At 43.7% G+C, this 16,918-nt stretch overlaps 1 protein-coding gene across 1 annotated transcript; it reads right to left on the reverse strand.

Annotated features, from left to right (window-relative positions):
- Positions 1–305: 305 nt before the first annotated feature.
- On the reverse strand, positions 306–15,400 carry LOC109999527 (phosphatidylinositol-3-phosphatase SAC1-B). Its single transcript, XM_065958038.1, is given in 23 exon segments — positions 306–798; positions 1,227–1,286; positions 1,392–1,482; positions 1,633–1,708; positions 1,898–1,973; positions 2,641–2,686; positions 2,688–2,708; positions 3,796–3,840; positions 3,842–3,886; positions 3,889–3,940; positions 4,075–4,173; positions 4,275–4,354; positions 5,677–5,745; positions 6,424–6,510; positions 6,639–6,724; positions 7,349–7,450; positions 7,697–7,730; positions 7,904–7,963; positions 8,258–8,407; positions 9,661–9,788; positions 9,877–9,951; positions 12,234–12,331; positions 15,319–15,400. Coding segments are annotated over 23 exon segments (1,746 nt in total). The 5' UTR covers positions 15,348–15,400; the 3' UTR covers positions 306–661.
- Between the last annotated feature and the right edge of the window lie 1,518 nt (positions 15,401–16,918).

Consider the following 16,918-nt stretch of genomic DNA (forward strand, 5'->3'; position numbering starts at 1 on the left):
CGTCATTTCACCCTGTGTCACTGCCGCAGGCTAAAGACTGAAGACGCCTTTTTTTAGTCATGTAGTCCCGAAATCCAGGATTTCTTCTTCCACATACATTCCTGATATTGACACGATAAAGTAAATGGACCATTCACACTGATGAAATCCAGTGTGAGGTTTAGAAAAACAAGGAAAGCTTTCTCTCAGCTTTCTGGACCCTTAGCCTCCTCCAGATGAAATGTAGACTTGAAATATGTTGAACCCAAACCAGAGACATAAAGACAAACTGAAAAATGGCAAAAAAGAAAACCAGAAGTCAGAAATAGAGTTCATACAGTAATTAATTTAACAGCTGATCTGTGACATCACAGCAGCTGATCGGTGACATCCAGTAAAACACAGTCAGAGGTTCCAGTAAAACCAGCAGACAGAAAGTCCTGTCCACGTGTACACGCTGCTGTGTGGACAGCAGCCGGCCTCCACACTCTCTAAATCTCAGTCTTTACTCCGTCAGAGTGCAGGAGGCCAGCCCCGGTGCCCCCCCCCTCCCTCCCTCCTCATCCTTTCAGTAAAGGCTCCAGCCTTGAGAGGATGTTGATGATGCTGCTGCTGGGGGGCGTAGAGCGATTGAAGAGGTGGTGAGCTCTCCGGGGCCAAGCTGCTTTCCACACGCACACATTCAGTCCAGCTTCTCCTTCTGGAGCAGCTTCGGCGCGTCGACAAAGTCCAGACCGTTAAAGAGGATGAGGCCGGCCGTCACCACGCTCGACGACCCCCAGAACAGGACGTACGCCAGAGTCTCGGTCCATGTGTCACCTGGAGGGGGGGGGGGGGGGGCGGCAGGACACACTGAGTCAGTCAGGGCAATTTAAATCTATCTAATATGTCAGACAGCAGGACCATAGGAGTGCAGGATGAGAGGAACTACATTTGTTGTGTATCGGCAACTCTTACTAAGATCTTACTTTTAAGATTTTAATAACAGGGTGACATATTGTTGCTTTGATCCTCATATTTAATGTTTTTTTTGAGATCTGATCACAAGCGATCACTGAGGAGACAGATGATCTTGCAAATTTTTTGTGTTATATTCAAATGACTTCCAGTGACTTTCGAATAGTTTTTGCCTTGAAGTGCCCGTCCTCACTTCCTGTTCGTGTCGTTCCACATGCAGTGCAGAGAGTTATTATTAGCAGATGAATGAACCCTGATGTTGTGTGCGTGTGAAGATTCCCACATCTTACCGGCCATGAGCAGGCAGATGATGCACATGGAGAACGCTACGACCATGATGATCGGCAACTAGAAGAAGAACAAAAACAACAGTCACAAGCTGCACAACTTTAAAAAAAACAAAAAAAAGAGAAAAAAACTAATTCCTCTGCTTTGCTCCTGATCCGTTTCTCACCGTGAGAACTTCCAGTCTTTGGGGTCTCTTAGAGGAGCAGTCGAATCGCTTTCCTCCACCGCGTAGTTCCCCAGGAAGAGATCGATGGAGTCCTGCAAAGAGGACAGACCGACAGGCTTTAATTAACTCGATTCTTTCAAAACAGAGCTAGTAGGCTTTTTTTAATCCATGCTGATTACAAGGCTGTGTCAATATTCTTGATTCTGATTGGCTGATTGCACACAGCCAAAGGTCAGACTCACCTGTCTGAATCCATCAGAGAAGTTGTTGGAGTTCCAGCCGTCCATCACGAGCCCCCACTGAGTCCTCTTCCCCGTCCTGAAGATCACACAGTTTGAGACCTTCACATTCACTCTGATAAACGTTTGTTTCACCCTGCAAATCTGACAACTACGATTTGTTTTTAAAGTTCAAACCGTCGAGCAAACAACATTAAAGGTGATTGCAGGCAGTTAGCATGTGTTAGCATTGTGTTAGCATGTGTTAGCTTGGCATGTGAGAGCTGACCTGGTGAAGTCGGTCTTCAGGGCCCCCGTTCCTGCGTACTGTTTGGCACAGGCGTCGGCGTTGTCTGCCCACGCTGCAGGTCAGCACACAGAGAGAGAGAGAGAGACAGAGAGAGAGAGAGAGAGAGAGACAGAGAGAGAGAGAGAGAGAGAGAGACAGAGAGAGAGAGAGAGAGAGAGAGAGAGACAGAGAGAGATAGAGAGAGACAGAGAGAGAGAGACAGAGAGAGGACAGAGAGAGAGAGAGAGAAGATAGAGAGAGAGATGAGAGAGAGTAGACAGAGAGAGATAGAGAGAGAGAGAGAGAGACAGAGAGAGAGAGACAGAGAGAGAGAGAGAGAGAGACGAGAGTGAGACAGAGAGAGAGAGAGAGAGACAGAGTGAGAGAGACAGAGAGAGAGAGAGAGAGACAGAGTGAGAGAGACAGAGAGAGAGAGAGTGAGAGAGCGAGAGAGAGAGAAGAGAGAGAGAGGAGAGAGAAGAGAGACGAGAGAGAGACAGAGAGAGAAGAAGAGAGAGAGAGAGAGAGAGAGACAGAGGAGACACGAGAGAGAGAAGAGGAGAGAGGAGAGAGAGAGAGAGAGGAGCAGAGAAGAAGAGACAGAAGAGAGACAGAAGAGCGAGAGAGACAGAAGAAGAGAGAGACCAGAGAGAGAGAGAGAGAGAGAGAGGTCAGCTCATCATCTGTAAAGTTGAACGTATGAGTGACACATGATCATGTTTAAAAATAGAGAACTCACCGTTTCTTATACGTCTTCTCAAAGTCGGCCTGCTCTTCAATCAGCTGACTCGGTGTGGAGGACTCCCATCTTCTGCAGACGCACACACACAGACGCACACACACAGACGCACACAACACACAGACACACACACACAGACGCACAGACACACACACACAGACACACACACACACAGACGCACACACACAGACGCACACACACACAGACACACACACACAGACGCACAGGACACACACACACAGACACACACACACAGACACACACACAGACGTTACAGGTAAAAGTCCAAACCTTTTTTTTGACATCTCATCAAAGCAGCAGCCTTCCTGCTGTCTGATCGGCTGCTCTTTGAATTCATGAACACAAACTAAGAAAATCAAACTCAGTTCTTTTAAAGATCGATATTATTGAACAGTATCAAAGTTTAAAAAAAAACTTCAGATCTTAAGTCCAATTTTTTTAACCAAAAGCTTCCCAGAGCTGCGGTCGTTTATTCAAAATCACATGTCGTCGGTTAATTCTGAGGGTCCTTAAATTATTTTTGACGTCTCCTAAAAGATGCAAGAGTTACATTAATGTCTCTCACAAACACAGAGCAGAGGAGGTTTCTCTTGTTTGCACAAATACGTCGCCAATGTGTCTGTGCTGGAAAGCTGCCGATGTGTTTGTGCAGTTTAGAGAGTGTGCTGCATTTCTCAGTGATTAAAAACAAGAAACAATCCAAACCAGGGAGTGTTTCTTCTATTTTTGTTGCCATGGTATGACAACATTTGATTTTTTACTGTTACTGGATCAAAGATTAAAATTCTTGTTGGGATATTAAAGTGCTTTGATTCAGTTTGAACAGCAGAGGGCGCAGTCTGACTCTTTCAAACCGTCCATAAAGAGTAAAAATGGGCAAAATCATTTACAGCATCCAGCTGCTGCAGCAGTATCATTTTATTTATTATTTAATGATATTATTCTTTATAAAAGGGACTGACAAAGACTGTTCAATCAATTAAAGGTAGAGTCAGTAGCTTTTTCCTTAAAATATAAAACATAGACTTATACAAAACTGATGTTGCTCAATCATCACTTATGGGATGTGTGTGTCCTGCAGAGCTCCTGTCCTCTGACTGGATCTTCCCAGCCGTCACATGATCGCCGTGTGTCTTACCCGTAGCTGAGACTGCAGCGAGCGTCGGGCCAGCAGACTCTGGATCGATCACGTTGGTTCGGTCCAAACAGTCCATGCAGTTTACTGCGAAACCATCCCGTCCTGGTTCAACAGCACCTTCCCGTCTGCGTCCACCAGGAAGTACCTGAACACACACACACACACACACACACACACACACACACACAGGGTTACTCCTGATGTACACACACATCTACCACCTGCACACATGGTTTAAAAAAAAAAAAAAAAAAAAAAAAAAAAAAAAACCAGGCTGACCCAAAGTCGTCCTGCATCTCAGCCACCATGTCGAGTAAAATCTGCAGGCGGTGCCACCTCATCCGACTGCACTCCTTGTGGAAGTCGAAGGCGATGTACCTGCGGGGGGGGGGGGGGGGGGGGGGGAGCATTTAACAATCTGACCCTGACCACGTTTTAGAGAGTAGATATAACATGAGAGCTGCTGGAGGAGATCTTACTTGATCATGCCGTTCCCCAGGCTGCTCACCATCTTATCAAACGCCATCTCCAGAGGTTTCTCTGAGCCTTTCTGGTTGATCTGGAAACGACAAAAACAGTTTGCTAAAAAAGAAAACAATCATGTGTCATTTAATCAGGCTCTCATAGTTGACAATTAACACCGGGCTGCTGCTGTGATTTAACCAAACATAACCAACACATGTGAATGAATGAAACACTGCTCTAGATCAGAAGTTGATGAAGCCTCTCGGCTGAAGTGCCTCCTTTTGCTGGTGTCCAGCAGGGGGCGATAGTCAACGAGAACATGGTCCTATCTCCTCAGTAAACCTCTTCACTTTCTGCTCTTAATCTCGAGTTTGAAGTCTTGGATTCAGCAGGATTGTTTGTTTGTTCCTCGTTGTTGTTGCTTACTTGTGATTTCCTGTTTTTATTTCATCATTCTTATCCATTCATGTGGATATTTTATTTGAGCGCCCAGTTTAGTTTTTAGTGTTTCCTGTTTTCCCCACTGGCAGCGCTCACACTCCCCGACACTTACTGTTGCTAGGTTACCAAAGTTGGCTGAAGGAACTTCGGCTTCCCTGGGCAGTGATCGTAGGATCTTGTTTTAAATTACTTTGTTGATATTTATTTACTTTTATTCAATGAAATATCACCAAGAAAACATGAACACATTGTGAAGGAGAGGCAGCTCGAGGCTTTATAATCGAAACCTTAAAAAGATGATTTCAGTTGTTTTTTTTTTCTCCTTCCTCATTGTCATTGAGAGTTGAGATCAGAAGTCACATCCCCTCTCGGGGTGCAGATGGTCTACACATGCATAGACTCTATAGTCCTACAAACATGCAGCCGGAGACTAACTCTGCTCTCTGGATCTCATTCTCTGCACTCTCTCTCCCACTGTTCTCTCATTAAGGCAAAAAAGCCTAAAAATACATCTGAATTTTTTTTTTACATTTTCATTGGTCTCTGAGGGAGAAGTGATGTTGACGTGTGAGGCGGTGTGTCAAAATTTTGAACTGAGATCTGAAGAGTGCAGAGACAAAATACAGCTGACTCTGAACTGATTTGAATAGAAACTGGAGGCCGCTGGCGCCCCCAAAAAAAAGGGTGTTAATGGATACCGGCGCTAAAGCTGGGAAGATTTAGGGCGGGGCTACTTTGGATGGACAAACTGATTCCACAGTAAGCTGAAATATGTCGGGTTAACTGTTTGGATGTACTTAGAGACTCTCTGAGGTACTTTTCATTTAAAAACTTTTTTTTTAGCTCGCCAAAATAAGTTTTCCAAATCACCCTCGGCAAAAAGCTTCAGTCAAGGTTTGGAAACAGAAGAACGACGGTCTCGACGTCGGCCTGAGCTCTACACTGATCTGTTAGAGAGACGTGTTTGAATCTCACCAGGTTGAGGATGACTTGTCTTCCATAGAGAATAATCTGAGAGTCAAAGTGTCTCTGGAATCCGTCCAGCTGCAGAGAAGAAGAAGAAGAAGAAGAAGACACATGGAGGAAGAAATTATGAGACACACTCTCTTAAAAACGTTTCACTTCCTGTACAGAGTTCAAACTAAACAGTTTCCAAACGACACCAAAAGATTCTTTTCAATAGAGGGAATCAAAGACGATCTCAGAGGAACAGAGAAGCTGTGAGAACTTGTGTGAAGCTCAAAACAACGGGAGTAAATTTATACATTTAATGGGTTTAACATAACATAAACTTGGGCGCAGATGGAATACATGAATTCATGTAAAGTATCTTAACATTTACAAAGCATCTTTTGCACGCTATCTGATGACGACTGTTGACGCCCCGATGTTTCCGAGTTGTTTTTCCAACTTTGAGCAGATGTCATGCATTTCACAAATCGGAAAACATCGTTTTCCCGATGTGTCCGACACCACATGAACGCACCATTCCTCCCACAGTCCGAAGACATGCCCATTAACTGCTGACTCTAAATTGTCCGTAGGTGTGAGTGTGGCTAGTTGTCTGTCTCTGTGATTGGCTGGTGAACTGTCCTGGGTGTAACCCCGCCTCCCCCCCCCCCCCCCCCCCGACCCCGAATAGGGAGTACAGATAACGGTTGAATGGATGGAAGCTGTTTGTAATATTAAGTGAAGAGCGATGTGGGTGTGGAGTGAACTCACATGGTTGACAGTCTTGCTGATCTGTGGTTTTGGTTTGTACTTGAGGTTTGGTCTCTGGGACCAGAAGAAGGGGATGGAGCCTCTGGTCTGTGGAGGAGAAAGGACGACTTTCATCAACCTCATGGTGATGTCATATCACAGAGCGTTCTCAAAGCTTCATATCCATAGAACATGAACAACCTGAGACTCCTGCAGCCTCTCTGGTTTTGTCTCACCTGAACATACGAGGCCTTGGCGCTGTTGAACTGCACCACCTGCTCTGTTTCCACGTAGTTAGCAGCATGACCCTCAGTATCAATACCTGCACACAGACACATGAGACACTTCTGTTAGAGACCACATGTGACGGCTTCAAAGTCCTGATTCAGATACAGTAAAGTACTTCTTCTTCACGTCCACTAGGGGGAGTAAAGCTACACAGAAGTCAGATTTCAGTTCAAGTTTGGTACAACAGGAAGAAAGTCCTGAATGCAAAATTCTGGGTCTGATTAGTGATCCGGTTCTCCGCCGCAAACGGCTCTTTGTTTGGTTTCATTTGGGCTTCCTAAATCAGCAGAATTTAGCCATGTTTTTACCCGTTATTATTGATATGTGTGCATTTGTTTTACTGAAGTTATTCTTAATATACTTAACTGAATGATTCCCAGAAGAACACTATTTTACATGATGTTTAAAATGATGTATAAAAACATGAATGTTGAACCACAGAGTGCTAGGTGTGGCTGTGGCCGAGCGGTTTGGAGAGAAACATTTAAAAAACAACAAAAAGGGAAATAAAGAAGAGGATCTCACATGGGAGCCAGCTTCCCTCGTTCACAACCCACACAGCACTAATTAATGAGCCGCTTATTTACGTACATAAATACATTTTTAATAATTGAGATGTGTCTGAGAAGCTTCCCTCAGGCTCAGAGGAGCTCGTTACCTCTGACGTAGTATCGCACTCCGGCTCTGAAGCAGCTCCTCCTGGAGATGATACTCCACTCAAACACTTTCCCGTTGATGCAGCTCGACCTCAGAGCGATGACTGAAGGACAGGTGTGTTCAGGAAACCAACTTCACATGAAGGTCACATACAAGAGTGATAAAAAGGAGCGAGCCTGACATCTACAAGACAAGAAAACTGAGCAACAGGCAGCGTGACCTGCGCTGCTGAAGTTCCTCATTAGACAGCATCGTCAATAAAATACAGCACCGTTAATAAAATACAGCACAGATCGATTGTTTGACCTCTGATGGAGAGGGAATACGCTGAGCAGCACGTAAAGGATACAGCCGTGGATAACAGGAAACACAAACTTGTGTAGCTGTAAGAGGAGAGAGGAAAGAAGAACATCACTTTACGTATAAATCAGGAATTTAGACTCCAAAAATATAGAAAACTACGACTCGCTGCTCATTTTACTGGGAACAATTCAAGGAAAAACAACCCAGAGTGAGAGGTCAAAATGAAAGGAAGAGAGCAGGGATGCAGTCTGACCTCGGGCTGAGTCATGAACTCTCTCAACAGGTGACCGTTCCACACAAAACGCTGATCCGCCTGCAGACGAGAACAGAGAGCACAGGTTAGTACAAAGACGAGAACACGGTCACTCAGGACTCAGGGCGAGAAAACATGCCGGAAAAACTCCAGACGACAAGAATAAAAAAAAAAACACAACATGAAAAATAACTCTCAGAGTGTTTGTATGAACTGAACTGTAATATTCTGGATTGAAAATAAGTATTAAACCTATTTCATCTTCTATATAAAGTGGGTAGCATCCTAAATACTGGTGGGAGTAATATCCCAGTATAACATACTGAGACATGCTGTATGTGATCATGAACCCACCCTCTCCAGAAGACTCATCTCCTGGAACTCGGGGCTGGTGTTGGCGAGTCGCTGCAGAGTGTGTGTCAGGTCGTAGTCCGTCGCGAAGTAGAAGCCGTCGGTGTGCAGCACGTGGTTGATCATGGACAGGAACGTCTTGTTGTCCTGCATCTGAAAACATAAACACACAAAGAGACACATCAGATCTACCTGCTGTTTGAATCCCTCACGTCCTCTGACAGTAAAGACGTCCTGATTCTCTGAACCCAACGGCTTTTATAGAATATCTTAAAGTTCAGAAAGTCAAACACTCCTCTGATTCTCTGTGCGAGGATGTCTTTGTTGTTTCTTCTTTGAGCTGCATCTGAACACACACATTGTGTTTAACTTCATTTTGATGGATCTATTCGTGTCCTTTTCTGCATGTTTTTATAATCGCCTGCTGCTGACTTTACGACAAACGTCCCCTCTGCAGATAACAAAGAAACCTTTGACAGATTTTAGTTTGATACGTTTCCTTCAAAGCCTGTTTAAAAAAACAGTTTCTAGTTGATGGATGGACTCAGAAGAGACCTGTGAGGTAGGTAAAATATTTTCTTCTGTCATTTTGTTATATCAGTGTGTCTAGTTAAACTAATTTAATTTCCAGAAGTATTTAAGTTAATTTATATTTCTAAGAGTAAACAGTAAATACTGTGTGTTTTATTTTATCTAGATTAAGACACTGGCCCTTTAAGAGAGGCTCAGTGAAGAAGACACTGAGGTGTGTGTGGGCATTTCTTTAATAAAAGTTAAAAGCTAAAAGTGAAGATGGACGAGTTCTGAACGGTTCATTTGAAGGGTGCAACACAGAGCTCGGCGATTTGACCTCAAATCAATATGACGATTAATTGAACATTTGACCTGGATTACGATTAATGAACGATTATTTGGTTGTTGTTTTTTGCCGTCTTAGTTCACTGATGAGGTCTCTACTGTAAATACACTCAACTATTAAAGCTGGGATATGTTTTCTAATGACAGAGTGAATATTTGATGAACTATTTTGTGGTTATTTATAGAATATTCCAAACTGAATTCAAAGCATCGCTTGGAATGAAAACGACACATTTTAGTTTTAAAGTAGAAAATGAACTTCTCTACTTCTCTCTTGCAGACAGTTTTTCTGCAGTATTTTACATTTCACTTTTTTTTTTGTTCGGTGTCGTCTTCCTTAAAGACAAAATGAGTCCAAATGACGGACATTACTCCATGTCTCTGATTGGACGTGTCGTCATGTGACTCTGCCCTGAAAATAATCAAAAAAATTATTCTGAATTTTGGTTTTGATTAATTTTTGATTAATTTCCCAGCCCGACTTTGAGCAGGAGTTTAAGTACGTCATCGGAGCAGGAATCCTAAAACAAACAAAGCTCAGCTCTTACCTGGTTGTCAGTCAGGTGTAATATTGTCTTCTTGTACGAGATGATGTCAAACTCCAGAGCTTTCCACACAGCGTGTCCCAGCAGGTCTCCCACCTTCTTCTTCTTCGTGATGACCACCAGGTACATACCTGACGCAGAGAACAGCTGCTTCAAAAAGAGAAACAAACAAACAAACAGGAATCTTCACCTGGAAACATAACCATGCAGTACAACTACCTGCCACCAGGCGGATCGTCCCCATGAGGCCACTTATCGGCCGGCTGTCTGCGGAGGCGGGGACGTCCCTCCTCACTGAGGAAGAAGACCAAAATATTAGAGAGACAGAATGAACTTCCAAACTCCATGTGATCTGCAGAGTCCCTCTGCACCTTTAAGAAAAAGCTGAAGACCCAGCTCTTTATGAATACCTACTAACTTAATGATGATGGTCTCCATATTATTGATGATGATGATGGTAATGACGATGGTTTTTGTTTGATAACGACGACTTATAAGATGGTTTCTATACTGATTAGAGCTCTCAAGAACTGCCCTCAATGTTGTGCTTTGCCTCTGGTCACTTCCTGTCAGCACCTGTGTGTCCAATCAGACTCAAAGCTGATCGTTTGCTCTTACTCACATTGTTCCCTTTTTTTCAAGATCCTTTCTTGTGTTGTACTTACTCTCTGATGTACGTCACTTTGGATAAAAGCGTCTGCTAAGTGAATTGTAGAATTGTAGAATCATCTGAACCAGAGCTGCAACCAGGGAGGATTTTAAGAATAATCTGCTCCCCGGCAAACTCTGAGGTGGTGTTATGAAATCTATGCATTGAAGCTGACTTTAAACATGAAGCTCTTTGAATTGCCTTGTTGTTGAAATGTGAATTGGGGTGTGCCGATTTAGTCGTCCTTTTGCCTTGTGTATTTTGTCGTCCGGTATCCAGTGTTTATATATCCCATCTGGCCTGGGACCGCCAGGAGGAGCTGGAAAACGTTGCTGGCGAGAAGGAAGTCTGGGTTGACTTACTGCGCTTGCGGACCTCGGATAAGAGGAAGATGGATGGATGGACCCGGTACTCAACGATTCAGACGTGCACACTTCATGATTTTTTTGGTTTAAATACGTTCAAAACAGCAGACGTCTGTCATGTGTAATCACTAACGGACTTCCAGCTGTAGACTCAGACTCTCTCACTTTGAGCATGCATTATTTTATCTGCAGCACGTAGCAGGGTTCAGGATAGTGTCATACTCTTCACCATCAACAATAAGAGCTTCAGTGTGTTTTAAGAGGCTTCATGGTTTCAGTAATCAATAACATCCAGACACAGGAGATATTTCTTCCAGTGTGAGCTCTCTGTCCCTTCTTCTTCTCCTTCTTCTCTTTGCATCACATGCTTTTGCAGCTGAATATAAATTAAGAGCCAGTTTTTAAATGTAAACACACACACTTTGCCATCTCTACACCCGTCTCCCCTCAGGCCACAGATACAGATCTCTCACTTTCTGGACTAATCGAGGCCGTGTCAAGCTTTGCTCCCACATCCATCAGGGCTCATGAACAAATGATCTATTTTAACAAAACTCTTTTAACTGCTTATAACAATTATTTATGACCTATTTATCACGCTTTTAATAAAGCCACTTGTATGTGTGTGTTTCTGTTGTTGTGATGCTCTTTTACACAAATGAAGTTCCTAACCGATAAATAAAGTTATTTGAATTGAATGTAAAAAAAGATCGTTTTGAAAAGCCCGACGCCCCTCGACATCAGCCCTGTAAAAGTTTGTCATAACTTCCTGTTAACTGAAGAGGGATGATGTATGTTTTATTGGTGTGTAAGTTGATCACACACCTCTTTGTCCCTTTCTGGAGTAGATTCTTTAAAAAGCCAAGAAACGTTAATAATAGATATGCCCTTAAAGACAGGAACATGCAGCCTGTGGGAACACCATGAGGGTGTGAGTCTGAGCCCGCACACAGCCGGCCTCTTAACAGAACTATAAGACTGATGACATCACTGGTACAGGCGCTGTAATGTAGACAGACCCCCCCCCCCCCATCAAAAATCTGTTATTTAATTGTTAATATGTCACTTTTATTTTCTTTCCACGACTCTCTGGGGATGCCCGTGAATTATCTAGCAAACCCGAGGTGGAGTATCTCTGTTTTAGGGATAAAAATATCTGACATGGTGTTATGAACGTTTCCTCCGAGGTAATGAGACTCGTGCTCTCTGTCCTGGAAACAGGCGGCCCAGAGAGAGGAGAGAGATAATTAGCAGATCTGACCATTTCCTGTCCTGTGTGTTCACTGTAACATCCCCCCCCCCCTCCTCACATTCAGACACACAGCGAGTGAACTAAAGGATGAGGAGCGTTTTAAAACGGTCCAGGCGTCCTCTGAGAGATGCTGCAGGACGAGGCAATGTGTACAAAACTTTACAGAAACAGAACAAAGAGGTCGCAGGTGAAGACATCGAGTTTGTGCATCAGCTCCGGTTAGAAATAAATGTGATGAGGCTGATGAGCATGAAAAACTCTCCGAGTATCAGTCACAGTGTCGTCGCTGGGCACCTGTCCTCAGACTTACCTGTGAGTATCATCTCAGTGGACACTCTGTCGATGGCCAGGACGTCCTCACAGCCGTCATCACAAGCCTCGATGTAGAACTTCTCAGGCGTGGTGCGCCTGCAGGGAAAGAGAGTAGTATCAACCAGAAACACGTCAGCAGTCAGGGTGTCAAAATGCTTCTTTGCAAGCTGTGAAAAACTACAGATCTTCAGTCACACTTTTTAAACAAGAGCTGCCATTCAAAACTCACAGGTCGGCAAATTCAAATGTTTCTCAAGTCCTTTTGGCGTCTCACAAAGATGCAAAAGTGGGGGCAAAGCGGGGGGGCAGAGTCTGGTCCCTACCTTTTAGATACCTTCTTACCGACAAAGACAGACAAACCTAATGCAAACACAGATTTCACCCAGCTTCATTCCTTCAGAAACAAGCTCGATTAATCTCCCAGACCTGATCTTTTGCACTGTTTACTCATCGAATAGCCTTCTTATTTTGTCTGTATTGATTGTTTGTAGTGAGGTTGATGTATGTGCTTCATCTGCGTGTACGTCTCTGCACAAATTGAATATAAAAAAAGGTAAACGTTGTATAAATGCAGTTTACAAGCAGAGAGGAGGTGTTATTGTTATGAACACATTCTGTTGTAATTCTTGGTGATTAAAAACAGTGAAATTAATCATATCAGGTGCAAAGACTCCTGTTGTTGTTATTATTGTTGTTGTTGTATCGTTGCAGGCATCGATTGTTCGAAGTTTAATGTCTTAAAATCTAAAAGATATTGACAACCATAATGTCAGTTTTAAATAAAAACAAACATGGCGACATCAGTTCATATTCTCTACATGCAGCTCCACTCGAAACACAAACAGTGAAACCTGAAAATATTCACACTGCAGCTTTTTTTAAGGGATGAATCACGACGAGCACCGACTGAGCCTGTGGTGAGGTGTAACGTCAGCTTTGGTTACCGTGCTGAGGTGTAACGTCAGCTTTGGTTACCGTGCTCAGGTGTAACGTCAGCTTTGGTTACCGTGCTCAGGTGTAACGTGCTGAGGTCTAACGTTAGCTTTGGTTACCGTGCTGAGGTGTAACGTCAGCTTTGGTTACCGTGCTGAGGTGTAATGTGCTGAGGTGTAACGTTAGCTTTGGTTACCGTGCTGAGGTGTACCGTGCTGATGTGTAACGTCAGCTTTGGTTACCGTGCTGAGGTGTAACGTGCTGAGGTGTAACGTCAGCTTTGGTTACCGTGCTGAGGTGTACCGTGCTGAGGTCTAACGTCAGCTTTGGTTACCGTGCTGAGGTGTACCGTGCTGAGGTCTAACGTCAGCTTTGGTTACCGTGCTGAGGTGTAACGTGCTGAGGTCTAACGTCAGCTTTGGTTACCGTGCTGAGGTGTAACGTCAGCTTTGGTTACCGTGCTGAGGTGTAACGTGCTGAGGTGTAACGTCAGCTTTGGTTACCGTGCTGAGGTGTAACGTGCTGAGGTGTAACGTCAGCTTTGGTTACCGTGGTGAGGTGTACCGTGCTGAGGTGTAACGTCAGCTTTGGTTACCGTGCTGAGGTGTAACGTGCTGAGGTGTAACGTCAGCTTTGGTTACCGTGCTGAGGTGTAACGTGCTGAGGTGTAACGTCAGCTTTGGTTACCGTGGTGAGGTGTACCGTGCTGAGGTGTAACGTCAGCTTTGGTTACCGTGCTGAGGTGTAACGTGCTGAGGTGTAACGTGCTGAGGTGTAACGTCAGCTTTGGTTACCGTGCTGAGGTGTACCGTGCTGAGGTGTAACGTCAGCTTTGGTTACCGTGCTGAGGTGTAACGTGCTGAGGTGTAACGTCAGCTTTGGTTACCGTGCTGAGGTGTAACGTCAGCTTTGGTTACCGTGCTGAGGTGTAACGTGCTGAGGTCTAACGTCAGCTTTGGTTACCGTGCTGAGGTGTAACGTGCTGAGGTGTAACGTCAGCTTTGGTTACCGTGCTGAGGTGTAACGTGCTGAGGTGTAACGTCAGCTTTGGTTACCGTGGTGAGGTGTACCGTGCTGAGGTGTAACGTCACCTTTGGTTACCGTGGTGAGGTCTAACGTCAGCTTTGGTTACCGTGGTGAGGTGTAACGTGCTGAGGTCTAACGTCAGCTTTGGTTACCGTGGTGAGGCGTACCGTGCTGAGGTGTAACGTCAGCTTTTGTTACCGTGCTGAGGTGTAACGTGCTGAGGTGTAACGTCAGCTTTGGTTACCGTGGTGAGGTGTAACGTCAGCTTTGGTTACCGCGGTGAGGTGTAACGTTAGCTTTGGTTACCGCGGTGAGGTGTAACGTTAGCTTTGGTTACCGCGGTGAGGTGTAACGTTAGCTTTGGTTACCGCGGTGAGGTGTAACGTTAGCTTTTGTTACCGCGGTGAGGTGTAACGTTAGCTTTGGTTACCGCGGTGAGGTGTAACGTTACCTTTGGTTACCGTGGTGAGGTGTAACGTTAGCTTTGGTTACCGTGGTGAGGTGTAACGTTAGCTTTTGTTACCGCGGTGAGGTGTAACGTTACCTTTGGTTACCGTGCTGAGGTGTAACGTTAGCTTTGGTTACCGTGGTGAGGTGTAACGTTAGCTTTTGTTACCGCGGTGAGGTGTAACGTTAGCTTTGGTTACCGTGCTGAGGTGTAACGTTAGCTTTGGTTACCGTGCTGAGGTGTAACGTTAGCTTTGGTTACCGTGGTGAGGTGTAACGTTAGCTTTTGTTACCGCGGTGAGGTGTAACGTTACCTTTGGTTACCGTGCTGAGGTGTAACGTTAGCTTTGGTTACCGTGGTGAGGTGTAACGTTAGCTTTGGTTACCGTGCTGAGGTGTAACGTTAGCTTTGGTTACCGTGCTGAGGTGTAACGTTAGCTTTGGTTACCGTGGTGAGGTGTAACGTTAGCTTTTGTTACCGCGGTGAGGTGTAACGTTACCTTTGGTTACCGTGCTGAGGTGTAACGTTAGCTTTGGTTACCGTGACACGATGCAGCTCTCACCGCGTTATTAGCTTTTTAAACGTTAGCATTGTTAGCATGAGGTCCTCGCACACACTCACTTCACTGTAAACACGAGTTAAAAACAACGTAAAGTAAAAGATTCAGGACACTTACAAGTTGAAACTCTCATAGGTGCTCGCCATCTTTCCTGCCGTCTGACCTCAGTGACGTGTCAGTGACACAGCGGCTACTTCCGTCATCAGACTGCGACGCTAGAGGGCGCTGCTGCAACAACATAAACATGTTTGGTTTTGTATCTAAGCACCTAACTCCACATATAGTACATGTTCACATATATATATATATATATATATGAACATATGGAATGAAAACTTCCATATGTTCAGACTTTATTCAATATATTAATTTCCTGAACGGCTTACCATATAAATATTATAAACAGTATCATTTTTGTATGAAAGGAAATTACATAAAAAAAATAAAAAATACATTTATAATAGATAAAATAACTTCACCTGAGGAATCCGAGTAAAACATATATTTACCAAGATGTATAAATGTATATAGCCGGTATGTATTGAGGGGAGAAACTGAAATCTGTCTCTCATTGTCTCGTTTTGTTGTTTCTTTTTATAACGCTTTAGTCTTTTTATTGTCTGTTGTTAGTTTTGATGAGGCGATCCTGATGAAGGCCTCAAGCCGAAATGCGTTGGTTTAATTTGTTAAAGGTGCACTTTGGAGTTTTGATAGAGAAATGTGAAAGTTGGAGAAGTTTACAGATTATGCGATATATGTTCATAACTCTAAACACAAACTGTCCTCAGAGGAATGTGTGGTCCCTGTAACAATGTTTGGAGATAAAATACTAGGCGAGAAGTTCTGGTGGGGGGCCCCCAACAGGGAGACCGTAACTCTCCTGGTCGCTTTTGAGCTCCAAACATTGTTCAGGAGCCATTTTTTCTTTGAATAAAGTTTGTGTATTTAGTTCAGAAAATATAGCACAGAATTGTTTCACTTCTCCAACTTTAAAATTGAACTACCAAATCTACAGAGTGCACCTTTAATAAAGTTTATCTTCATACTAGAAGTGTTGCTGGAGCATTTTGACCTCTTCAAGCCTTTTACTCTTCATGCACCTTGGTAGTTGGTGAAATTGTGCCAGAAAATCCCACTCTGTTTCTGTTGTTAATCTTATAATGTATATTATTTTTTATATTTTGTATTTGTTCCCGTTTTATTCCTGTATAGTTTCCTGTCTTTTATTGGGATTACATTTGAAAAAGGCAACTCAAATACTCAACACGCCAAAAAAAAGGTTTGTGATAAGTGACTTTCAACACTGCACATATTCAAACAGCTCTTTTGATGGTCATGGTATAAAAAAAACTGATTCTGAATGTCTGGAAGACACCGACTCCACCACACTTCAGAAACTGGTTGAATGAACATGGTTTCAGTGATAAACATTCTGAACTAATTATTAAAAATCTAAACATAAATGGGAAGAATCTTGGGGTCGCTTCTTGCAACATTTGGACTCATCTTGACAGCATTTGTACGGATTTATCATTTTTTTACGTTTTGTCTATGGACATTTCTATTGTGGACAGCTTGTATGTGTGTGTTCTGATGTCGGGGTGGGTGTGTATATTCTTGGGTTGGGTTGCAAGTTTTCATTTTTGTTTGGATCGTGTTGTCCTAAAAATATATGAATAAAAATAGTTATAATTAAAAGTGAGTTACATGTGTTTGT

This window comes from Labrus bergylta, chromosome 8 (assembly GCF_963930695.1).
Source record: "Labrus bergylta chromosome 8, fLabBer1.1, whole genome shotgun sequence".
NCBI classification, from domain to species: Eukaryota; Metazoa; Chordata; class Actinopteri; order Labriformes; family Labridae; genus Labrus; species Labrus bergylta.